General features: G+C 50.5%; 1 protein-coding gene across 1 annotated transcript in view; it reads right to left on the bottom strand.

Annotated features, from left to right (window-relative positions):
* ANKS6 (ankyrin repeat and sterile alpha motif domain containing 6) overlaps positions 1-26,030 on the bottom strand; it is a 49,459-nt gene that overhangs the window by 18,652 nt on the left and 4,777 nt on the right. The window contains exons 3-13 of the mRNA XM_029919649.1: positions 25,909-26,030; positions 20,684-21,180; positions 18,319-18,363; positions 17,428-17,632; positions 16,362-16,468; positions 14,224-14,372; positions 12,807-13,005; positions 11,998-12,047; positions 8,921-9,130; positions 7,667-7,820; positions 6,666-6,835 (exon numbers count right to left, since the gene is read on the bottom strand). Of these exons, the coding sequence (XP_029775509.1) occupies positions 6,666-6,835; positions 7,667-7,820; positions 8,921-9,130; positions 11,998-12,047; positions 12,807-13,005; positions 14,224-14,372; positions 16,362-16,468; positions 17,428-17,632; positions 18,319-18,363; positions 20,684-21,180; positions 25,909-26,030 (1,908 nt within the window). The remainder of the gene's footprint in view (positions 1-6,665; positions 6,836-7,666; positions 7,821-8,920; positions 9,131-11,997; positions 12,048-12,806; positions 13,006-14,223; positions 14,373-16,361; positions 16,469-17,427; positions 17,633-18,318; positions 18,364-20,683; positions 21,181-25,908) is intronic.

The raw sequence follows: 26,030 nt of genomic DNA, 5'->3' as shown, positions 1-26,030 counted from the left end.
CTGCCCATACGGCTACCAGCACCGTGTCCTTGGCCAAGTCCCCTTACCTCTCATTCACGCAGCTCTAAACAGAAGTGTGGCTCATAAATACATGAGGTCCCTTTCTGCTCCTGATGTTCCTTCAATCTAAACCAGTCATTTCCAACTTCTTACCAAAGAACACATCATTTTTCCCCTTTGTGTGTCACTTAGTTAAAAAAAAAGAACGCCTTTTTATTTGTAAATAATTTTAGACTTATAGACGAGTAGCAAAGATAGAACAGAGCATTCCTGTGTATCCGTCAGCCAGCTTCCCCTGACATTAATATCTTACATAACCATAGCGCAATCATCAAAACAAGAAGTTAACAGTGGCAGAGTACTATTCACTAAGCCACGGACCTGACTCAGATTTCGCTGGTTATTCCACTTAACGTTCTTATTCTGGTCCGAGATCCCACACTGCATAGACTCGTCATGTCTCTTTGATCTCCTCCAACCTGTGACAACTCAGCTTTCCTCGTCTCTCATGACCTTGACACTGTAGAAGACTTGGAGTGTTTGTAAAGTGTCCCTCAGTTTGGGTTTGTCTTATACTTTCTCATAACTAGATTTGCTTTAAGGATTTTTGGATCAATGACCACAGAGGTCATGAGCCCTTCCTACCGCAGCATGCCCAGGGTCACATGGTTCCAACTTCTTATTACTGATAATGTTAATCTTGATCACTTAGTTAAGGTGTCTGTGGGGTTTCTCCCTTGTGAAGTGACTACCTTTCCCTTTTATAATTAACAAATATTTGGGGTGAGGAGGAGATATTTTCAGCCAAAAGCTTGTTTCTCCCACTAATTTTAGCATTCTTTGGTCCATCTTGTCTATAGCAATTACTACTGTGACGTTCTAATCATAGGAGATCTGCTATTTCCTTTACTCCTTTCACGTTATCTGGAATCGTGGAAGGAAGAGGTACTTGCCCCATTTATTCAGTTATTTATTCCTAGCAGTGTGGGCTCATGGATGTTTCTTTTCTAATCTAGTAAGTACCGCTACTTATTTTACAGTTGTTCAAACTGTTCCAGTTTGGGCCAATGAGATCTTTCATGTTGGCCCCTATGTTCTTCCCACGTCTTTTTTGTTGCTGTTGTTTGAAGAGTGTCTCCTTACTTTCTGACACCACAAAATGCTTTAGGCTCATCTTGCATTTTCATTGACCCAATACTGGCATAAACCACTTCTCCAAGGTCTGGTGCCTTTTATTGGAGAGTGATATTTAGGAACCAAAATCTGGGTACTAGGCTGTTCGTGACTACTGGGATGTCACTGATTCTAGGTCCTCTCAGTGGACAAAGGAAAGCACACAAAGCCATGCATACACATAGCCATACTTACTTATATAAATCTGTATGTGTGTATACACACACACCCACACACACACACACACACACACACACAAATTACAACCATGCATTCACACCAATTCATACTGAGACCTCTGACAACAATCCAATATCCATGAGGTTTGTTCTGACATTTCCCCCTTGATTCAATCTTTAACAGTTAAAAACTGGGCTTATTAGAATTACTTATTTGTTCAAGTCTAGTATATATGTAAAGTCTACATGTATACAAAATGCATAACATGGTTTTAGAATTAAACCCATATCCCTATGAGAACAAAAAAACAATCAACTAGAATACAGTGCTTACGTATGGTTATCTGTCTTTTCTTAGGCCTCACCAGATCCACTTGACATAGTTTTCTCCCCCCACCTCCCAACGTGTGGTTACGTCAGTTGTTTGTGACATGGTTAGATCTGTTGTGATAGTCTGCATTCCCTCTTTGGTTCCTGTTTGGTTGATACTGTTTGTTTGTTGGAACTTGCACACAGCAGAAATAACTGTTGTATGTAACAGTTTTGATAAATGCAGATGGGAGTTTTAATAAATGCAGAGGGGGATACCATAAAGAACAGCTCCATTAGCCCCCAAATTCCCTTGTCCTGTCCTTTCCTACTCAAGCTCATCCCAACCGATGGAAACAACTGATCTGTTCTCTATCCCTATGTCTCTGTGTTTTCTAAAACATCACACAATACTCTGGTTTCTCCTCAGATCGTATAAGTATTTTGCCTTTTACTAAAACGTCACACAGATGGAATTATGCAATATGTAGACTTCTGGGTCTGGGGCAGCAAGTTGCCTTGAAGATCCATTCAAGCTACTGCACTGTCAACAGTGTGTCCTTGCCACGGCTGGGCAGGGCTCCCCTGCGTGGACGTACCACAGGCAGTTTATTCACCACCTGTTGGTGCGACAGTTCCAGTTTGGCGTGATTATGGATTAAACTGCTATAAACATTCACACACAGATTCTGGCAGGAGTGGTTTTTAAAAATATACTTGGGTGAAGACCTCAGAGGGAGACAACTAGTTCCTATGGTAAGTATGTATTTAGTTGTATAAAATACTGCCAAACATTTTCAAGGTGGCTGTGCTGTTATTGCTCTCCCATGAGTGCTGGAGGGAGTTCCAGAAGCTCCATATGCTCCTCGGCACTTGTTTCTTTAAAGTGTTTAAGGGGCACCTGGGTGGCTCAGTCGGTTGAGTGTCCGACTTCAGCTCAGGTCATGATCTCATGGTCTGTGGGTTTGAGCCCTGCGTCGGGCTCTGTGCTGACGACTCAGAAACCTGGAGCCTCCTTCGGATTCTGTGTCTCCCTCTCTCTCTGCCCCTCCCCTGCTCACTCTCTGACTCTCTCTCTCTCAAAATAAAGACATAGAAAAATACAGTGTTTAAGCTGTAGCCAGTCCGAGAGGCGTGTCGGGCTATCTCACTGTGGTTTTTTTCATTCGCAGTTTCCCCAGAAGTTAATGTTCAACATTTTTTCATGTTTATTTACCATTTGTATATTTTTGAGGAAGTATCCAGATAGGTTGCCTATTTTCTCATTTGTCTTCTTATTGCATTTTGAGAGCTATTTGGTAGTTGATACAGGATATGCCTAGGTGTATTCTTTTTATATTTATTCTCTAGTGTTTTCTGAATCTCCTGGAGCTGTGATTTGGCATCTATCATTAATTTGGGGAAACTTTCGGGCGTTAAGATATTCCTTCTGTCCTACCATTCTCTCATTCTTCAGAGATTCTTATTACCTGTATGTGAGAATATCTGATGTAATTCTACAGCTGTTTTAGTTGTTGCTGTTATTTTTGTTTTAACTTCTTTTTTCCTTTGTGTTTCAGTTTGGGTGGTTCCTATTACCCACTCTTCAACTTCACGGATTCTCCTTGGCTTGGCTGTGTCAAGGGTAGTAAGGAGCCCATCAAAGACATTCCTTATCTCTGTTACAAGTTGTATATTTCTAGAGTTTTCCTTTGATTCTTTCTTAGAGTTTCTATCTACTGCTGAAATAGTTACTTGTATGATCTTGCATTTTCAAATTTTCCATTAGAGCCTTTAACAATTAATTATAGTTCTTTCAAATTCACGGCCATGTAATCCCAATACCTGTGTCATATCTAAGTCAAATTCTGATGATGGTTTTGTTTCTTGGGTGTGCAATTTTTTGGTGCCTTTTTGTAAGTCTTGTGATTTTGGGTAAAATTGGACATCTGACTGGGATAGCAGAGACTAAGATAAATAGTTTTAATGCCTGCAAGTGGGTACACTTTCCCTTCTGCTAAGCCTTAATGCTCCTCCTAACTACATCCCAGAGTGGAACAAGAAGTCCCTCTCAGATTTTGAAAGACTTTACCAATTAGCTGCCTATATTGTTAATAAATTCCTCCTTCTGCCTTTTTAGAAAGAAACACTTTCAATAATAAAGCTTCTGATCAGGCAGGAAATAATCAGTATATCCCTACTGAACAGATCTATCCCAGCCAAAGCAAAGAAACATGATACTCTGGACCTAGTGGGCAGCATTATGGGGGAGAGGGGGTTGATAAATGTGATTATTTGGGATGCCCCAATAAAATATTTGAACTGTTCCCTATGTGCCCAGTGTAGCAGACTGTGCTACTGGTGTCCTCTCCACTCCTCCCTGGATTCACAGCCTTTGCCCCATAATTCTGTGTGTTTGTTCTGCAGTGGGAGTGAGGACTTGCTTCAACAATCTGACTGGTTTTCAACCCCTGCCTTTGGCTGCTGCCATGAGGACATATCTAAGCTTGCTGGGGACACGCATGGCTCAGGTATGCTGGTCACTCCAGCCAACAGCCAAAAGTGTAAGTGGTCCCTCCAGACCAGAAGGGCTGCCGAGCTAAGTTCAGACTAAACTGCCGACCCACATGTTCACGAGCTAAAGAAATGCTTTTGGTTTGAAACCACCAAGCTTTAGGGTGAGAAGAGAGAGCTGATGTCCTCGGTGGGACTTGGGCTTCCACAGGTCTGGGAAGCACCGACACTCACTCTGACTCCCCTGATTCTGTGCCTCCTCGGGTCGCTTCAGGCTGATTTGTGAACATGCTGGAAGCCATGCCTTGTGAATATTCTACCGTTACGATGAGGCTTGTTTTAAGCAAAGTATGAAAACCAGATTCAGCAGGCTCCTATTTTGAATGCTAATTTCTAATTCTTCCTCAGGGAGTCTTTGAAAAACACTTCATGTCTCCATTTTGCTGCTGGAGACTTTGACAGAATGCCCCCTCCTTGTGCCCTTTGATATAGGGCAGTGGTTTCTAAGAGCCCTGGGCTGGGCTGGCTACAATACTCTCTCGGGGGGAAATCAGAGTTCTCAGATCCTGTCTTAAATAGTCGCATCCGGTGATGCTGGGTGGCACCCAGAAACCTGAGGTTTTTGACAGCTCCCCAAGGTTACAGCATATTGTTAAGAATATCAGATGTCATTGACCTGGACTGTTTCCCCAGTTTGTTTCCTGAATGTATCTTTTGACACAATCACCTTTCATCGGAATATACCTGTACACAGATTATATATAATAAATGCATCCAAGGGAGATGATAATATAACTTATAACTTAGATGCCTATTTTGAACACCAGTTAAAGAAAGCTAATAATATCTAATGCATCTAGTAAGATCATCAAACTTAAACAGAGAAGAGGAAAACTATATCAAAGTCCAGAGCTCAGACCAGAAGACCTACTTTAATTCATAGCTCTGAGTTTCCTAGCAGCAAAGGCAAAAAAAGAAATACAGTAATTATATAATTCTTATTATCTGACGAAAGAAAATGTACTAAAGTATCAGTAGACATTTTTTTTCTAGAGCTGAATTCTAAAAGGAACTTAATTACATAGATCCTATTACACAAGTAATTTTCGATATAATGGGAAATATGCTAATGCACAGGGAGGGAAACTTTTTCTGGAGCTATATTGTAAAAGGACCTAATTATGTATGTCTGATTGCAAAAGGGACTTTGAATAACAAAAAGTTATGTAACCGACAGTGGTGGGCAGAAAATAAAGACTATTGCTTATACGTCCATTAAAACATCAATCTCTGGAGGCACTTCTGGGCAAGGGCCCAGGGCTGAGGCTTTCAGGTGATCTAACTTTTCTCAGGGAAAAAGCTCAAGCCATCTAAAAAATATGAAGAGTGGGACAGTGCCTGGCCATGGGGTCCTCTCAGTGAGGGAGATGGCTGCACTGCACCAGCAGAGAGGGTCCTGGAGGAGGGGCCAGTGTGTACTGTCAGGAACCTGTGCTCAGGGTGGGGGGCTCACTCCAGCAATCAGTCCAGGCGGAGCAGCTCCAGAGCTAGAAGGGACAGAGTCCGGGAAACAATCCAGGTCAATGACATCTGATATTCTTAACAATATGCTGTAACCTTGGGGAGCTGTCAAAAAACTCAGCCAGAAGACTTTGCACTGCAGAGACGCATGGAGGCTTCCTGTCCCTTTTAAGCTCCATACAGATACTGACAACGTGGTGACTTTGGGCTGCACGGGTGGAGGAAAGGTGATGGGGCAGAGAGGTGAGGCTCCAACTCTGGCCGGTCCACCAGCAGGACTGCGGCTCTTCCCCTCTGGAATGCCGCATGGACCACGCCCTGACCCTGGAACAGTGTCACTCCCTGCTGCAGCCCCGCCCCTGTCACCGGCTCCTCACCCTTCACATCCCACTGAGGCATCAGTGATGCCCTCAAGCTTGGGTGGCAGCCCCCGTCTGCACCACCACAGCATCCACCCTCCTCCATGACAACCCTTAGTGCACTGACACCCTGAAAGGGTCACCAAACCACAGGTGCACCGCAGGGTCCTACAGCTAGTGGTGCTGGGCGCAAAGCAGACACCCCGAAGATGCGGACAGTGAATGAAGAAGGCAGGACACAGATATCACAGCTGACATGTACAGGCTCCACAGGTGCCCGGCCTTGTGCAAAGGCTAAAGCGTGGGGCTGAGCCCCTCAGGCAGTCTGCTCCGGATCCCACATTGCACACCTCTGCGCACTAAGCAATGAGCCACACAAGGCTGAATGAGGCACCCGGAGGTGCCCTGAAGGTAAGGAGGGCGGAAAATGGATGTGTGCGGGGCTGAGGCCACCGGGTGTGATCCTGGCAACAGCCCGCACGATCCGGGCCTTCTCATAAAGCCCAGGAGCAGCTGTCTAGAAGGGCCTGTCTGCAGGCCTGTCCCACGACTGTGGCACTATGCTCCCCAGCACATGGGCCACATTAGGAAAGAACGTGAGTGTGACAGGAGACAGAAATAGAACAGGCACCTTGCCACTGGGACCGCCGCTGACTGCAGGGGAGACCGGGAGCTCGGATGGGCTGGACCCTGGCGCTGGCCCGACAGGACTTGACCGGTGGCTGGGCTTCTGCTCGGATAACCTGGCTGCCTTTTTCCTCTGGGCAGCAATCTGTGACAGGACACTGTCTATGCTGCCACCTGAGGAGAGAGAAATAGACATGACTGCCTCAGGGATCCAGGGCACAGCAACGAGAGGAGAGCGGGCTTCATGGGCTGACCTCACTGAGGCTGTGGCTCAGGGCGGACCACAAGGGGCCTGGGCGTGGAGCCTGGAAGTGGCCAGGCGCAGTGGTCACCACGCTCCAAAGGCACCATGGTGAGAGGTGTTGGAAGAGGCAGTGTGGGCACCATCAGCCTGTCCTCGCTTTCCCCTACCACAGCCCGCTCGTACGGCCTCTGGCAGGCACAGACGTCCTGCTTCGGCTCCCACGGCTGCCCCCACACGGCCCCTTCCAGCAGTGCAGGCGGCCTGCCGGTCCAGCCCCACCGGGGCTCCCCGCCTGTCCTCTGACCCCCCTGCCAGAGCTTCACAGACCGCACCCCCACAGCTGTGCCAGTAACTTGCTCAGGCCACAGCACTCAGAGCAGATGGCCATGTTCCCTCTCCCAGTTTCCCCATATCCACCAGCAATCTCGAATTGTTTTGAAAGAAGCAACTCTAGAGAGCTAGAGAGGATCCAAGCGGGAAAACACCGATAACTAACATTTGTGAGGCAATAACCAGGTGCTGCGTACTGCTGTGAACGTTTCACATGTTTGAACAGTGCCACTCTGGGGGGCAAAATTGTGAATTCACTGAAAAGTCCCTTAGCCACAAAAAGGAAGGGGACAGGGAGTGTGCTGTTGTTTCTGGGACTGTCCATGGAGCAAGGGCAGGGGAGAAGCAGGGGTAGGGGGTACAGTTCACACCCACGGCCCCAAGGAGTCTTCCTGCCCCCCCCACCTCGAGTGTCCCTGCCTGGCACCCACCTGAGCGGTTATGCAGTTCCCCACCATGTCTGCTGGAGCCCCCGACCCCACTGGAGCCGCCTGAGGAATGAGGTGAGTGGTTGAAGTTTCCAGAATTGGCAGGAGAGGCAGGACTTCTGGAGAGAGATGGAAATTTAACCGGCCTGACAGGAGTCTGCAAGCACAGAGTGGGTGTCATGGTTAGGGTTTGTTGTTGCCTCCTCTGACACACAAGATCGCAGGGGAAGGGACCCAGATTCCACTGGCTCACCGCAGCCCATGCCGCCCTCGCCAACTGGAGCTCAGCCTGTGGGGAGCCCCTAGGAAGGGGAGTTCATTTTCATCTGCTGACAAGCAGACCATTAGGTCAGGCTGAGCCCTGTGGCGTCGTTCCCCCTGAATCACCCCACTTTCAGGAGCTATCAGCTCTTCGCACGGTGCACACTAAAGGCAAACCAGCCCGGCCCACTTGGGAGCACCTCAGGGCCAGGCTCCCGCTCTCCCACCAGAGATCTGATATTGCAACAGCCCCATGAGGCAGCAGCAAGCAAAGAAGGCCAGCCCCGTTTTACAGAGCGAGATGGAGGCGCTGGGTCCTTCTAATCACTCAGCACACAGTGACAGGGCGAGGTCCTAAATCCTCATCTGTGGTTTGCCATTTGCTGCATCTACACAAATGGAGATAAGCTCCCACATCAAGAGGGACGACCTCAGGACATTACAGAGACACAGCAAGGGCCACAAAATCAGAAGGCATGGTAGGCCAAAAGCTAGAAGTCACACTCCCTGTGCGTGAAAGAAAACACCAGTGGTGCACATAGATGCCTCCCAATGTTTGCTCTTGGTCATGGACCTGAGCGATGACACAACATGGAAGTTGGTTAGAAACCAAGAACCTGACTCCTGGTCCCGGGCCCACGCCACACGGCTGGGTGTTCTGTGGCAGGGTGGCTCCCCTCTCTGGGTGCCAGTCTCCCCATCTACTAAAGGGAAGCTTAGATTAGATCAGGTCTTCAGGCTGTGCCCCTTGGGGCTCCAGAGAAAAGACAAAGAGGGGCCCTTACTTTCCATTCCCTCCACCCCACGTTTTATTCTGCTTATAAAGTAAATCCCTTCGTAGGATAGGTGAGACTAAAGGATATCCCTCATTAAAAACTAAAAAAAAAAAAAGCCTGAAACCCTCTGGATTAGCAGGTCTGAGGTCCCTTCTGCCTGCAACACACCCCAACTCCAGTGTGAGTGATGTGTCAAAAGTGCGCCCTCTGGGCGACTTACGGTGTCTGTGCTCCCGCCGCCCATGCCCGCGGGGGCACCCCTGCCAGTTCTCTGGAGCAGCGCGGTCTTCATGGGCTCTGCCTTCCCGCTGTGACGTGTCTGGGACCGATCCGAGCTCCACAGCTCAAAACTGGAAGGGGGTAAGAAAGGGGGGATGACTGCCTTCAGCTTGTCACTCGGGAGTCTGGGGAAGGGGGCTCCATTTCGAAGCTGAAAAAGACAGGCTGTGGGTTAGACAAGCCCCCCTCCGGGGGAGGGGCTCCCAGCTCTTCAAGAAAGACTCTAGGCTTCTCAAAGAATGGCACCATCATCTACCCCTTGTCCCCACACCTGGCCAGATGTCATATGGTATCCTCTGCTCTCCGACCAGCAGCCAAGCAACACCCCCAGTGACTCTGCTCCAGCCCCCAGCTTCTCGTGGGACCATCAGAGCAGCCAGAATGAAGACAGAGGGCATTGCCCAAGGCAAGGCCAAGGGGCACTGGGTGTGCTGTGATGGTGGCACGGAGAGGGTGGGGAAGAGGGTGCCGCAGGCCCAGGGAAAAGAACGCAGGCAGGCCTCGCAGCCAGAGGAGCAGGACGTGTGTGTGGAGCTGGGGGTCTCCAGAGGAAGGGACAGGGCGCAGGGGACCAGGAGGCCCAGGCTGGCTCTCTGTGAGCCCAGCAAACACGCTCTTGCCCACCGCACCACACCCTCCCTAGTCCAGCCACACCTCCCACTGCTGACATTTTTAACTGTAATTTTGTATTTTGAAAATGTGATTTGGGGCTGGTATAGAATCCACACAATGATGACTGGTGGACTGTCAAGGAAAAGCATTCACACAGTCCTCACTAACTTTAATTAAGAAAAGACAGTGGACTCGGTGCCAGATGGTGCTTTGCAGGGAAGGGCATCCCACAGCTAAACCTGCCTCGGGAGCCGGGCAGGCGCGTGTCTCCGCAAGAATGGCTGCAAACGCCCCCTCAGCAGGGCTCCCTGGCCGTCCTCCATCTGCCGAGGGGCAGGCCGATGCACCGCTGCCTTCCACGGGGCAGGAGGAGGTGGGCCGGTCAAGGCCAACGCAGGAGGAGGAGGCAGGGTCCTAACCTGGCTGTCCTGAGCTTGTCTGAGAATCTGGGAACAGTGCTGTACCCCCTGGACCTCAGCAACCTCAGCCAGCAGCGGGGGCGGGACCGGAAGAGGACTAAGGACACCCGCAGCTGCAAACCCACCACAGATGGACATTTTCACTCCTTGGGGACAGAGTCTAAATTGTTGCAAACTTTCTGGAAGGCAATGACATTTGCACCCATTGACCCAGAGATTCTATTTCTAGACATTTAGCCCAAGGAAACAGGCAAGTGGGGAAAACTGAGGCATAAGGATATTCACCAGACCTATGACAACAACAAAAAACTAAAAACCCCAAAGTCCAACAGGTAAGCCTTCACCGGTCAGTGAGGCATGTTCCCAGGACGGAACGTTGCATCATACAGCCATCAGATGTGATGTGGCTAAGGAGTGTTTAATGGCATGGAACAGATGGTCAGACAAACTGTTCATCAATCAGGCTCAGCACAGTATGGGGAAGAGAAGAGTGCCCACCTCGCAGGGCTGGCCGCAGACTAAATGAATGAATGTATGTAAAGTGCTCGGGGTAGCGCGGCTGGCACTTAGTCAGCGCTGTGGTATTTGCCATTATTATGTAGGACACGATATATTCGTAATGCTGAAAACTGGGTAGAAAAATACCCAAAACTTACCTACCCCAAATGTCAGTCATTCTAGGTATCATCAAGGGGGATTTTATTTTTCTTCTTTATATTTCACTGCATCTTCCAAAATTTCAGTAACAGTCCTTGTCATCATACAACAGTAATTACTGCTCTTTAATGAGATTATCAGATGTCAGGCAGTACAAGCTCCCACCTCAGTAATCTGGTCTAGAGACACCAATTTACACCTACTGCAGAGCAGGACGGGGCGGGGCTGAGAGCGAGTCCCATTCCGGACTCAGCGGGCTCCCTTCTCCTCTCCAATACTGCCCTCTCCTGGCCAGCCTCCACATTAGGGTCTTAGAACCAAATGGACTTGAGTTCAAGCTCAACCCTTATTTCAAAGAAGAGGAACGTGAAGCCCAGAGGAGAGAGGTGAAGTCATACGTCCAAGGTCATGCAGCAGATAACTGGTAGCTCATTCTGGGCCAGCACTATATATACTAAGCACTTCCTGGGGGTAACCTCATTCAAAGAAGCAGACATGAAGGATAGCATTCCTTGAGTGAGTCACTACTAGATGCCCCCCAGGATCCATCTTCCACATCTTCTTTAGTAGACACTCGTGGCATTTAGATTGGACACAACCGCCTAGAACAGAGACTTCCTGTCCAGCCTCCCATGCAGGCAGTGTGATGTGACTAAATGCTGGCCCGTTTGATATAAGCAGAAGTGATACGTGAGTTCCCAGGAAACTTCTTTAAAGACACCTGGTATGTGTCCCTGGCCAATTTTTCCTCCCTTCAACTTTCTTGCTGGCTGGAGTGAGTCAGTAACGGCCACAGCTCTGGTGGCCATCTCATAGAAGGCCAGCCTGGGGGACCAACAGGTAGAAGGACCTCATGGGTCAACACCCTAGTCCTGAACTGCACCTGAGAAAAATAAGCTGCTGTCTCATTGATGCCAGTGACTTGAGGCCTTTTTGTTACTCACAGCTGAACCTACTCCTGATGCATCTCTCAATCACAGACGAGGAGTGAAGGCCGCTCAGGCTGGAAACACAGCCTCCTCTGGGATTCCTCTTCCCGATTCCCCATAACCAAAATGGTGAGCCCACTGTCACCCATCAGTTCCTACCCTGCAAGGCCTGGCCTCGGGGCCGCTTCCCACTAAGCCTCAGCACAGCCTTACCCACAGTTTAGGGCTGGTGTCGGTTCTAACTCTGCAGTGCCAGAGATGTACCCATTGTCACACATTTTGCTATCAATCCCATCTGTGACCACCACAAAGAAAGATACATGTCCGCATCCAGCCTTGTAAATCAATCAACCAATGACGGGTAGAGACCTGAAATGCTTTTAGCACAGCCCCGCACTCACCATGGTTGTCAACAACATGTCTTCTTTGTCTCCTCTCGTGCTCCCAGGACCTGCGAGACAAATGGAAGTTTCCTGAAATGACCCCCCCAACAAGCTTGTGGCACGAGGACGAGTGACCAGGTTGGCCTTCATCCTGGAAAACCAAGTCTCCTGAGTGGTTAAATATTTAATAATAATTGGTATTCAATATTTGAATAGAGGGAAAGCATTTAAAAGGTATCTCAGGGCGTGTTTTCAGCTTTTCCATAAATCACTGCTGTGCCGGGTCAGACAGTGGGGCACCCAGCTCAATAGTCTGTCTCAAACAGCGGTGCCGAAGGAGGTAGGCTAGGTGTGGGGAGTCTGTTTGACGGGGCGTGACCTAACCAGCTGCCCAATCAGTGTGGGAATCACCTTCAGTGCCCTGACAAAGTCGTCCAATCTGCTGAATACATCCAGTGGTGGGAGGTTCACTCCTCACCCCCAGATAACTCGTTCTATTTCTAAACACTTCCAGTGCCAGAGATCAATCATGTTTGATAGGTGGGAAAATCACCTATCAAAAGAGAGAGGCAGTGACTGGCCTCACGTCCCTGAGCAGCGCATGTGGGACAGAAACCAGGGACCCTTGCCACCAACAACCCTGTTGCACCATGCTGACAGTATCTGTGTCCCTGCCCATCTCCCCTTCCCCAGACCAGCTACTTTGTTCCAGGACCATGTTCCAGTATCATCTCACCTCTGACATTAGCCAAGGAGTAGGATAAAGAGCAGAGAATTTGGGTTTGACCATTCTGGAAATTCTACAGCATGTGCAGTTTTTTTTTTACCATTATCTTTCACGGTGGGGTGCATGTCATGAAGCCCCAAGCGGCCTGTCTTGTCCTGTGGGGCTGCCCTCATGGTGGAGTCCAGTGCTGGCTCTGGCTCATCACAGAAAGGCAACGGCTGGTTGCTGGAGAGTCCGCGGGGCAGGGTCTGCATCAGTTTGAGCTTCCGGAACCGATTGGACATTCGGTTCCACCAGGACTGCCAAGGGAAAGCAGAGCAGAGGTCACGCTCCAGGACAGCAGTGACACACTTTACACATGCTTCCGCTCTGCTCTCCTGGGCCTGTGACAGGTATTACCAATCGGCCACAGCAACTCTTCCCACAAAACCATGGTTCTCTCTGAAGCCTTTCTGACTCAGCCCTTCAGGGCTCTCACCTCTGAGAGCGGACCCTATCTGCCACCCTCATCTAGTCCATTTCTGCCCTGCACAGATTGAGAAATGGGTCCAGATGGGATGCCAATGTGCTCAGAGTCTCACAGTGAGTCAGAGACAGACAGATGGACAGGAGGCAACGTCAAACACCGTAGCATCAGTCACTGCGTAAGCTCTCCCCCGATTCCAGTGACAACATGAGAGGTGTCGTCCACACCCAGGCCTGGGCCATCTGCTCTGGCAGCTGATGCCTCTCCACCTGCAGAGAGGACCAGTGCTGCCCCCCAGGGTATCCCTAACCCCGTGACAGCTCGGGGGTTATGACACAGCGGGAAGGGAGAGGGCGGTGAGCACAGGGCTGAAAGGACCTATACAAACAACACTGAGAGGAAACCCAGGGGCTCTGGTGAGCTAAGAACAGGAGCCAAGTCTGCATATTTGAGGAGGCGCTAGAGCCCCAGACAGGACGAAGGAAAGGTTAAGTGTGACTTCAAACAAGGAGTGCAGGATGGGGAGGACGAGAAATTCAAAGAAAAATACTTGGCTCGCAGTTAGCAACGAGCAACTGGAGGATGTTCCAGTATTTCCGGAAAGCCCCAGCTGGAGGCCTGTGGGCCGCAGGGAGACCCTAGAACGGCGCAATCAGCAATATCGCAGATGCTGAAGCAGAGGCTGCAGACAGACGGCCTGGGAGGAGAGGCATCTGGTTCGGCCAGCCCGGTACTACATCCCACAAGATTCTCCAATTCCCGACAGTTATAGACAGAGTCTCCACATCTAGCATTCTAGCATCTCTGGCAAATCATGGGACAATCTGACAACACGAACTCACATTCCTGCAAAGTAATCACTGCATGTTATAGGATCAGCCCAGTTTTCCTGGATTCCCACCGTTCCTTATTGCTCACCCACGGCTTACTTCCTGTCCCTGTGGGGCCACCCTCACCCCAAACCAGCCCTGCCTTAACGGGAAGCAGCAGGCATCCCCCACCCCATCAACTCAGCTCTCTTTAGAGCCCTCTAGGATGGGAAGAGGCAAACCTTGAGCCCGCCTTTGTCATCAGGCAGCATGGGGATACTCCAGGGCTGTCGGACCTTCGAGTGCGGTGGGGGTGGCGGGTGGCTGGGCCGGCCTTTGTCTTTATTCACCTGCATGCAGACAGACGCCAGCAGTCGAACGAGTTCCGTGTCTATGGACACAAAAGGCAGTGCTTTACCTGCAAATTCATCTGTGGGGTCACAGACAAAGGGCTCAAGCAGACCCCTGTCAGCCTTAGAACTCAGCCGTGCAGCTCCAGCGTCTAGGTTACTCCAGGATCAAGGCACTAGCCTCTGTCTTCACAGTGTGCCAAATAGGCCAGCAGGGCTTACCCCACTTAACCAAAAAGAAAAGCCAGGAGCACTCTCCCCACAGAAAGACAGTGGGGTTAAGTGTGTTTTAAAAATACAAGCTTGTGGTGCCTGGGTGGCTCAGTTGGCTAAAGCGTCCGACTTCGGATCAGGTCATGATCTCCCAATCCATGGGTTCCAGCACTGCGTCGGGCTCTGTGCTGACAGCTCAGAGCCTGGAGCCTGCCCTGGATTCTGGGTCTCCCTCTCTCTCTACCCCTCCCCTGTTTGTGCTTGGTCTGTCTGTCAAAAATAAAAAATAAACATTTAAAACAAAAATTTTTTAAAATAAATAAAGTATAGGCTCTGAAGCCAGGCAGCAGGGGGTTCAGTTCTGCCTCTGCCCCTCCCTGGCCATGCAACTGCAGGTAAGTTAGGGAACTTCTGTGTCTCTCTCTGTAAAAGGGGTGACAGTATGCCCTGCATAAAGGTGTCTGGAGGAGTCGAGGGAATTTCTGACATAAGGGAAGTGCTTAAAAAAGGTTAGGTGTTAGTTGTTATTAACTGGGTTACTGAAACAACAATAGAGATTGAGAAGAAAATATTACAAACTAAACAGTGCTTTTCTCTTGATGACTGTTTTTTCCTCTCCAAGTGTTCAATAATACTCGTGTGTTTCTTAAAAAGTTTCCAGCAAAAACTTCATTTAAAAAACCCACTAGGAAAAAAAATCGACTAGGGAGAGACCCTCTTACTGGGCAAGGGAGAGGAGACACGGTGAGGCACCAGCTTGTCTGAGAAAAGCGTGTGCGATCCAGGAGACAGGGTCTGGTGACACAAACCCTCGGCAGGCCAGGAGGGCCTCCAATGAGGTGGAGTGAGCTCACTGGGCCTGGCGGAGGACCCCACTTCACTGGCTGGGGACACACCATTTCTCCGGCCCCAGTCACCTCCCCTCCACCAGGGGACACACAGCTCTGCTTCCCCTCACGCGCCCTGCGAGGATGAAAGGGAGCCGAGTCTGCATCTGAGACAGGCAGGGCGGGCAGCAGGCGGGGAGAGGGGGCAATGCTGGCGATGCGGAAGGGCTCTCTGGCCGGGCACCCTGTAGCCAAGAGAGGCAACAGGACTAAGTCCACTTGGGACTGCGGAGGTCGAGTCCTCTCCCACGGCCAGCAGTTGGGATCTGGCTCAGGGCTCAAAGCCTGTGGAGTAGAAGGACCTACTAGCCTCTCTCCCTCCCTGGGCTGAAACTCCAGGGCAACAGGAGAGATGATGGATAGATAGACAGACTCTGACCCTTGAGCTATCTAACTGGATGCCTCAGGTCCCAGAGGAGGGCCTGTCACAGTGGGGGAGGGTCCGAAGGGAACAGCAGATGCCAGCAGGGCCCAAGAGAGGTGGGACCAGGGATGGTGACACCCCCAGCACAGTGCCCTTGACCCAGCAACCCCCACCTTCACGACTGAGCAAAGGAGGTCACTCCTCCATTTCAGATTCTGCTGGTCAAAGGGGCCTTTCTGTGTCCTGGAGCAGGGTTTCTGGTCACGAAGCACAGATGCCATTCTGGGACTTGTGTGGACTGCCAAGGCAGACTTGTGTCTCGCTGGCTTTCCCCCCTGGGGGGCTGCCGGAAGGCTGGCACTGGACAAGCCTAGGGGACTACCTGGTGCCAGCCCAGCCTTTGCTGGGGAGGGAAGGGACCTGCCTGAGGACATGTGGTGAGCCCTCAGGGCTTGAGAGTGACCTCCCCTGTGAGTAAGCAAGGGCTGGACACAAAGATGATTATCCCGATTCCCAGGTGGAGAAAGGCCATGAGGGTTTTCGACTCTTTTCCTGAAACAACCCACCAGGATCACTCAGCAGCATCACTAGGTCAAAGGCCGTGTACCCGTTTTTTGCACGAAGAGTGACATCAGCCCCTTGGTTTAGCAGATATTTGACAATTTCCTTATTCCTGGGAAGGAAAGAAAAAGCAAGAATTAGACACACTGAAAGCAAAAGCCTGGCTTTGCTCCTTGGGAAGAAGCTGGCGATATCAGCGCCCACCTCTGAGCCTGAAAAAACGTGAAAAGCTACAAACTGCCTCACACTCCCTGATCCCTACCCCGTGGGGAGAAGCCCCGAACGTGATGGAAACCAAAGCTCATGTGCTCCATCCACAAACAAAAGAAAAACCACATGGCCACCATGACCACACCCAGGTCCCAACTCCTCCTGCCCCAAATTGGGGCCCCTGTGCTGTGGAAGCCTCACACAGGCCAAGGTGTTCAAGGCCCACTAAATAAGAAAAGAACTGCTTCTGGATGATGCAGGAAAGTGCTGTGATCACCTGAAACAGGGCAAGGAAAGGGACCGTAATCTGGAATCAGACCACCTTGCTCCTTGCTGTAAACCGTCTGCAGCTCCCAGCCCCTGGGTCAGCCTACCCGAAAGAGGTGGCCCCCAGGAGGACAGGACGAGAAGGGACTCAGAAGCACCAGTCAACGCCGGTGCCTATGCAAAAGGAGAGGGTTGGGACAAGTCTCAGCACTGGTTGCTCAGGAGCCAATGGTATGAATGGCCTGTGCTCATTTCCAATAGGGGTGACTTAAGGCCATCAATGGGAACACTCCAAACGGACTGTTCAGCTGAAATCAACCTATGGAAACTCATCTTCTCGCAGAAAACGTTCCTGCTTCGTGGTGTTTATGGCCCCTGGTGAATTCTGTGATGAGCTAAGAGGAATCCTAACACAAGGTAGGGATGCAGAATAGAACAAGCCTGTGTTTCTTTACTTTTGTGCGTGTGCCTCAAGGACTTCACAGCCCTGAGTTTATGTGTAGCTTCTCAGGACCGGAAAGCCCCATCGAGGCCCCTAGCTCTGCCCGGGGCATTCTCTCAGCCTCACGCTTTGGGAGTGGTGGGGGCACTGACCCGTGGTAGGTGGCCTGCATGAGGGCTGTCCAGCCGTGCACGCTGTCCTGCTTGTCGATGTCTGCGCGCCTCTCCACCAGCAGCTGCACCAGTGGCAGCTGCCCCGTGACGGCCGCCAGCATCAGTGGGGTTGCCCCATCCCCATTGACCAGGTTCACATAGTTGGGGTCTTCATCTGCGATCTCTTTGACCAGCTGGAAGTTTCCTGCAAACAGAAGCAGGAGACCTGGTGACCCGTGGGCCTGGCACCGCTGGATTACTTGTCGGGTGGGTTTATGTAACAAGCACGTGCTCTACCTGCCTCTGCACTGGGCTGTTGGGCATCACACGGGCTACAAAGATGAGGAGGGAGCCCCCACTCTCAAATCCCCTAAGCTGGGAGGGACGGAGGCAAGCATACAAATAGCTTTACTAAAAGAGAGAAGTGTTATTGAGATCATTAGAGAACAGATGAAGGAAACATGAAGGGCAATGCACATACAGAGAGCTCAGATCACCCTGGGGAGTGAGAATCAGGGAGGGCTTCCTAGAGGAGGGGGTCTATATAAGGAGAAGAGATCTTAGGGCTAACTAGCCCTTCATCACAAAGAAAGTAGAGAGTAGGTAGGTAGTGAGGCATTTCAGAAGTAAGGAGAAGCCAGAGCATAACCACAGGGTTTGGCCAGCAGGAGATCTGGGAGGGCGGTCTGGAACTGGCGTATAAGCGCTGTAATAACTACCACCCTCTAGGGGCTGGACCCCACCTGCGTGAAACTGCAGTCAGGAAACAACAAAATGCCTGTTTTCTCTCGAAAACACTCTGGGTGGCTTTAAAAAGAACTACAGATACTAGATTGGGAGAATACATCCCTATCTTCATAAACGTCTGAAAAGATTTTCGAAAGCACTTACCCATTTTCAATGCGTGGAAAATATCAGGCCGCCTTTTCTCCTCATCTAGGTAAATAAGAATTTTAGAAGTTATCCACGAAAGGTTTAGTAGAACAGAAAAGTCACAAACATGTAACAATACAGCCTCGTATTTAAAATGATCTACTTTCCAAAAGCAATCTGATAAGAGATGTATGTAACCGATGAAACCAGTAGCCCTTCTGGAAAAGTTATTATCACAGAGTGTCTGTAAATGCTCCGGAGATAGATCCTGGGCAGTCGTCTGGCCAAGAAAACATAAATAAGCAGAACATTTCCTGATCCATACTCATAGAGCAATCATTTTGGGGCATTCCAAACTCTGGGAAATTCTCTCTTAGATGTAATGGAAAAGTATAGTCTTGGAAAAAAATCTCAATTCCTGTGAAAAATTTAAAAAGAAAGTGCTTCTTTTCTACTGAAAACTAAATGTGCAGTCATGAGACAATTCCAAAGCAGAGGGTCCCTGAGACACTGAGCAGCTGAGCCCGGAAGGACATTGCAGAGGGACATCACAGAGACGGCCACCAGAAGAGCCAATGTTAACTTTTGCTTTCCTTCCCCAAGAAGAAGGAATCTGAAGGATTCCAAAGTCACCTTGCCCCAGACTTGCAAACATGGCTCCCTGAAGACCACCGCCCCCCTGGAGGTGTCCGTGCTGGTCCCTGCAGCCCAGCTCCTCAGCCGGCACAGACGTCCACGCCTACCCCCAAACCTGGGCCTTGCTGCACCCACCAATGCTGGCCCCTCCCTCATCTGATCATCTGTTCCCTCCCTCCAAGCCTGGGCTGGTGAGCACCCTGCTACTGTCAGAAAGCAGACACCCTCGTGGCCAGTCCCCTCACAGGTGGCCGAAGGCAGGACTTCCAGCGATCTCTGACTCTAGGGATGGAGCGGCTGTGAGGGGGACGTGTACTCTGGGCTAAATCTCTGGTCCAGGTCAGCCCCTCAAGCAGCTGGGAAGAAGCTACAGCACTATGCAAGCACCACCAAGTCTGATCTCGGGGTTGTGAGTTCAAGACCTGAGTTGGGCCCCAAACTGGGTGTAAAGACTACTTAAAAAAAAAAATTCTGCATCTTAGTTTTAAATAGGTCACATTCCTTTAAGTGTTTAGGAGTCTAATTTGCTATGGGCAGGGTCTTCTCATGGCAAGGCCCTTTGACAAAAAAAAAGGATGCTGCCTGACCTTAGTTAGTGTTGGTTGCTAAGCAATCATCTGGTACAGAAGAACGACTGACCCTCTAGCCTGACCCCAGGAGGCCGGGGTAGCTGTGCCATTGACGCCAAGTGACCCTGGGCTGGCCCTTTCCTCATTCTGGATGCTGGTGCTGGCATGGACAGCACCACAGTCCTGGGGACCCTTCCCGGCCCAAGGGACCACCATGGTGGGGTGTATCACAATGACTGTTACAGCCTTGGGAGCACCCTATCCTGCAGCTAATGCGGGGGAGAGAGCTGGGGGTCATCAAGGCGAATTTCCTAGCACCTCACAAAAAGAGCTAGGGATCAATGGTTATTTACGTAATAATCTATCCCTGCTAACCTCTCCCTGGCTGCTGTGCTACCTGAGAGCTGGCCTGGAGCACTCCCTCAGCTCCCGCAAGTCAGCTACAGTCTCACAAGCTCAAGGCCACCACCCAACCTCACGGCAGCCTGCATCACCCCCAAACCCCAAACCTCAACCTTGCCGCTTTCCTTCCCCGCCATGGTACATACCACCTATCTACCATGTAAGTTATTATTCCCAGTAGTTTTCTATCCTGCTTCTCACCTGTCTCCCCTACAGAGGCCAAGGTCCTCAACGGCAGAGGGCACGCTGTTCTAGAGCAGGGGTCCTCGGCCAAATCTGCTCAGCAGCCTGTTTTGATAATTCTAGTTTTATTGAAACATAGCCATACCCACTCATTTACATGTAATGTCTGTCTGGCTGCTTTTGCTCTAGTGGAATTGAGTGGCTCTGACAGAGACTGGCCATAGTCTAAAATGTTTTCTATTTGGTCCTTTACAGGAAGTCTGCTGGACCCTGTCCTAGAAAGATCCCAGAACATCCTGCATCAGAATCATCTTTTTAGAAAGGAGGGGCCTTGCCATGGGGGTTCCTGGCTCTTCCCAGAGATACCAAATCACTGTCTGGAGGGTGGGCCAGGAACCTGCAAGTGACAGGCACTCCCAGCTGATTCTTACGCCCAGCACATCTTAAGGCCCACTGTTCTGTAGGCTAAATTTCCGATTTGCATGTGCCCTCTGGCTGGGCAGTCCTCAGCTTTTGTCATTTCAACGCAATTTAGAGTCCTCTGTGAAACCATCGCAAGGAAGGGAAGCGAACTGGTGGTGGCACAGCCTGACCTGTCTTGGGCCTGACAGTGGTCAGTGGGTCCAGGTAGTCTGCAAGGTCCCTGTGCTTGCAGTCGAGCGCAACCTCGAAGGCGGTCTTCTCCAGCACGCTGAGGTAGTCCGGGTCGGCCCCCTTCTCCACCAGCTGCTGAGCCACACCGAGCCTCCCAATGAGCGCTGACAGCATCAGCGGGCTCCAGCCCACGGGTCGGGCCACATGGTTGGGGTCCGCACCCCACTCCATCAGTACACGCACCACGGCCTCATGCCCGTGCTGGATGGCAGCCATCAGGGCTGTGATGTCCAACAGCTCGTCCCTGCTGTCCCCTGAGTGCTCGCCTGAGGAGCCGTGAGGGTCCACAAAGGCACCGGCTTCCAGAAGCAGCTTCACCACCCCCAGGTGGCCACCCCGAGAGGCCACGGTGAGCACGCTGGCCCCCAGACGGTTCTGGGCATTGACATCAGCCCCGTGATCCAAAAGGAGGTGTGCCACGCTCACGTGCCCAAATCTGCCAGAAAGATGGAGAATTAGTGACACTAACATGGAATACTGATAAGGAAACAGCGTATGTAACCCTACTTTGTCGTTAATTATTAAAATCACATTAGTTACTTATAATAAAGGCCTTTTGGCGCCAGGCACTGTGGCGGCCCTGCATATCTGCCATCACAAAGGTGAGCAACTGCCCTGTCTAGGTTTGAATCTGCCCATCACTAGCTGTATGATCTAGAGAAAGAACTTAACTTCTTCATGCCTTCATTTCCTTATCTGTAAAATCAGGAAATAATTGTATCTACTTCAAGGGCTGTTGAGAATTAAATGAGTTACTATACATATACATAGTATATATAGCACTTATAACAGAGTTTGGCCAAAGGAAGTGCCTCATAAGTGTTAGATATAATAATCGTTTTACCTTACATGTTACACAAAGTACCAAAGTCACGCAGCTCGTAAGAGGTGGTGTCAGGGTCAGACCCCAGGCCTGTCTGAATTCTGATGCCCTCACTCTTTCCCCTACACCATACTGCATCCCACATCTGAGAGTTCATGTTATTCTGTCTTATAGCCTTGTAATCTCTCTCTCTGCCTGTTCTGACTCCCGTGGGCAGGGCTCATGTCTGACTCACGTCTACCCATCCCCAAACGCACACAGAAGGTCCTTCAAGTTGAGCCAGAGCACCCAATGCCAAGAGGTGTGGCATGGCTGTGGTCAGCAGAGAGGGGCTCAGGCTCCTCTTACCACAGGCCTGCTACCACCTGCTGGCAGGAATGCCCACTGCAGTGGCTAAGAACTGGGCCTGGGCCAAGACCTTCCTCCGTGAAGATAGCACTGGCCTGGCCAGGGAGATATAAACAAGAGACCTCCAAATCCATACCAGGAAGAGGAAAATAGATGCCTCTTCCCAGCAAAATCTCTTCCTTCTTTGGCCGCCAGGGGGCAGAAAAGACCTGTTTGGGAGGGTTTTGGTTGGCACGCTGCGCTCGCTCGGAGCAGTGTGTGTCAGAGCTGGAAGGAGCCCTGGACTAACTGGGAAAGAATGACAAGAGAGGGACTGGCGGTTCCAGACCATAATGCCTGCATAATGTCTACATCTGTGAGGCAGTGTTTTGAATCTCTCGTTCCATTCCCCTCCTTTCCGGAAGTGAGGTTTGTGTGTGTGTGTTTTTTTAAACCTCCTATAAATCCAGGGCTTCCCTTCTCCCTGTGGAGACAAAGCCAAGGCCAAACTCCAAACGGGACTTACAAATACCTTTGGGGACATGAACCTTAACAGCACCGGGTCAGCTCAGCCTCTGGTGGGAGAGCTCGGGGAACTGGGCCTGTCCCTCCTCTTCTCCAAGAGCAGAGAGGGGGCAAATCAAAGGGACATAAACTCCAGTGCAGAAAGCTGCAACCCCAACCTATCTTCCTGCCTCCACTCTTGTTGCTTCCTGCCCACCCTTCGTGATGGTGTTGCCCAAACCTAAACCTGATGGCCACTCCCCAGCTTCCCACCGCCTGAGGAGGGCCCTCTGACTCTGTCAGCTTCATTTCCACCCAAGCCGCACGCCACCCCGATTATCCTCCTCCCACGCCTCTGCCGTGCCCTCTCTCTGACCACAGCTCTCTCCTGTCCCTCTCTCCCGAGCACACCCTTCATCCTGCTTCAGGACTCAGCTCAGAGCTCACCTCTGAGCAGCTTCCAGACCACCCAATGCCCCCCTGCCGCCCCCCTCCCCCCCCCTCCGCTATTCCAGGTACCCTTCATCTGCGCACCTGAGCCTTCCTCCTACGATCGTGTCTTCCTGTCTGTGCGCTCCCCAAGGACAGGGCTGGTGGCTAACCTACAGTGGGACTCAGCAACTGATGGCAAATGGATAAGTGTCTAACTGAAGGACCGGCATAACCAAGTAGAGGACGGTCCAGAGACAGACAATGGGAATAACCAAAGAACTGGTGTTCTCCACTGAGGCAGAGAATTTTTAAAAATCACACTATTTCGTTATCAAGTGTAACATAAAATCTGGTACAATTCCTAATAGCAGATTAAAAAGTATTGTCTTTTTTGTCTCATTTGATCTTTTTATTTTATTTTATAGAGAGAGCATGAGCAAGGGACAGAGAGAGAGAATCTCAAGCAGGCTCCTCACTTAGCAAGGAACCTGACACGGGGCTCAGTCCCATGACCTGAGCCGAAGTCAAGAACTGGAAGCTCAACCAACTGAGCCACCCAAGCACACCTCTCATTCGATTTAATGTTTATTTTTGAGAGACAGAGAGAGACACAGTGAGAGTGGGGGAGGGGCAGAGAGAAAGAGGGAGACCCAAAATCTGAAGCAGGCTCCAGTCTCTGAGCTGTCAACACAGAGCACTATGTGGGCTTGAACTCAAAAACTGCAAGATTATGACCTGAGCCAAAGTCAGGCATTCAACCAACTGAGCCACCCAGGCACCCCTTCCTCTCACTGGATTTTTTTAAACAATGTTTATTTATTTTCTTTGTGAGAGAGGAGGCGTGCATGACTGAGGGATAGACACAGAGAGGAGAGAGAATCCGAAACAGGCTCCACACGTTCAGCACTGAGCCCTATGCGAGGCTCAATCTCATTAACCATGAGATCAGGACCTGAGTCAAAATTAAGAGCCAGATGCTTATCCGACTGAGCCCCCCAGGGGCCCCTCACTTGATCTTAATAAACCCTGAAATAAACTGATAATGCCCATTTCACAGATGAGGAAACTGAAGATTTGAATGGAAAGCAGTAAATTCAGGGCCTCTCAATTTGAAAGCTTGAACCTAGACCCTAAAATCCCAAACCCCAGCTCTTCTGGTATAACAAATTTTCAGAGAGAAAGAAAAGGGATGAATTTGGACAGAAATGCTGACATTTGGAATGCTTTCTTGATCCATGGGTAGCCTAAGCAGTCATTCAGTTAGGCTGGAAACAAAAGAATACAAGGAAGGCTGAGATCACTCTGTGGATGCTAAGATTCTAATAGGTAATTACTGAGGATAGGGAAGCTTGGGGCGTTCTCAAGAGCTGCCGTGATTACCAATTAATTTCAGCAATTAACACCTGTGTTTAAAGACCTGGCACAAACTCCCGCCACCCAAAGCACTGAGCAGAGGGGCCAGCTCTGCCACACTGGCGGGCAGAGAAATGGACAGGAGTAAAGAGGCCGAGGGTGAAGTCAGGGCCAAAGTAAACATCACATAACCTGTCTCTTTCAGCATTTGGCCCATCTTGCGAGTAGCTTCCCTGGGGTCAACACCAAGAGGAAACAGGCAGAGGCTGGGGAGCACAGGCGCTGGGGGCACCTGCCTGGGTGTGAATGTGACTCTGCCACTTACTAGCTGTGTGGTCCTGGGCAAGTTAACTCTGAGCCTCAATTCCTCATCTGTAATATGGGGATGACACTACCCACACTTCCTAAGGTTTTATGTGGAATGAATGAGTTACTTCATTTAAAGCACAGGGTTCAATAAAGGCTATTGTTTTCAGAATAGGAAAAAACATGAACGTAACCATTTCTGATACTAAAACATCCACCAGAGACCAAACTAAGGAGTGGGTGGGACCGAAGTAGATGGCCAACAGGGTGAGTGGCTCTACTGTACAACTGAGTTCCTTCCCACCAGGGTTTCAAGGCTGTTCACCCTCCTTCCTGAGTATATCTCAAACATCTCTTTGTTCTCCCACTGCTGTCTCTGCTCTGGTCCAGGCTACCATCACTTCTTCCCAGACTGCAGCAGTTCCCCGCTACCCAGGCTTTCTGATGCTAGCTGGTCCCTCCAGCTAGCTGTGTGGTCCTGGGCAAGTTAACTTTGAGCCTCAATTCCTCATCTGTAATATGGGGATGACACTACCCACACTTCCTAAGGTTTTTATGTAGAATGAATGAGTTACTTCATTTAAAGCACAGGGTTCAATAAAGGCCTCCCGTCCTCACGCTGCAGTGAAAGCGATCTGTCCAAAACATAAATCTGATTCTATCATTCACACTGCCTAAGACCTTCTATTACTCCCCAGTGCCTGACCCATGGCATCTGCCCCATTTTCTCCAGGGAAGAATCATCTCCCACTGCTTGTAGCCCCCTCCTCGTACTGACATCAGTCTAGCAGTCCTACCAATGCCTAAGGTTCACTCTTGCTTCTAAACCTTTGCGTGGGCCTATCACCGGCATTGCCACTTATTCTGTCCTGGTTAATTCTTACGGAGTCTCGACATGAATATATACATCATTCTTATCAAAAACCCTTCTCCACCTCCCCAAACCGGGTCTGCCATCCCCAGAGCTCCGCACACTTTCTCCGTCAAGCCTGATGTCTTGTCTGGCCTGCCCACTGGTGTGTGAGCTGCTCCCGGTGGGGGTGGGGCTTTGCCTGGCTCCAAAGTCCCATCTCCGGGCTGGGGGGCGGGGGGGGGGGGGGTCGTAGGAAACCCATGTTGAAAGAAGGAATGAATGACCACCTCTAAGATGATGTGTCTCTAAGATTCTACCCAACCCAGTCTTCAGATTCTGTTTCAAAAGACCCACTCTCTCTAAGATTCTAATTTTATTACTAAAAAGCACTTCCACTTCTTGTAGTGTCCGGAGTTGCTCAAAGTTTACCACGCGGGCTCTCTGGAACGAGTCCTTGACTCTTTACCTCCCGGGTCGTCCGCGGGGGCGCCGGGCAGCGCCGGCCACCTGAGCGCGTCTCGCCCCGGGGACGGCGGGACACCACCCCCAGGCCCCCGGCCCCTCACCTGGCCGCCTGCATGAGCGCGCTCCAGCCGTAGTGGTTGCGGCTGTTGACCGAGGCGCCGCGGCGCAACAAGAAGCGCACCAGCGGCTCGTGGCCCCCGGCCGCGGCGAACTGCAGCGCGGT

The sequence above is a fragment of the Suricata suricatta genome, chromosome 13 (genome assembly GCF_006229205.1).
Source record: "Suricata suricatta isolate VVHF042 chromosome 13, meerkat_22Aug2017_6uvM2_HiC, whole genome shotgun sequence".
NCBI classification, from domain to species: domain Eukaryota; kingdom Metazoa; phylum Chordata; class Mammalia; order Carnivora; family Herpestidae; genus Suricata; species Suricata suricatta.
The sequence above is the reverse complement of the archived record's forward strand: the minus strand, read 5'-3'. Positions and strand labels throughout refer to the sequence as shown.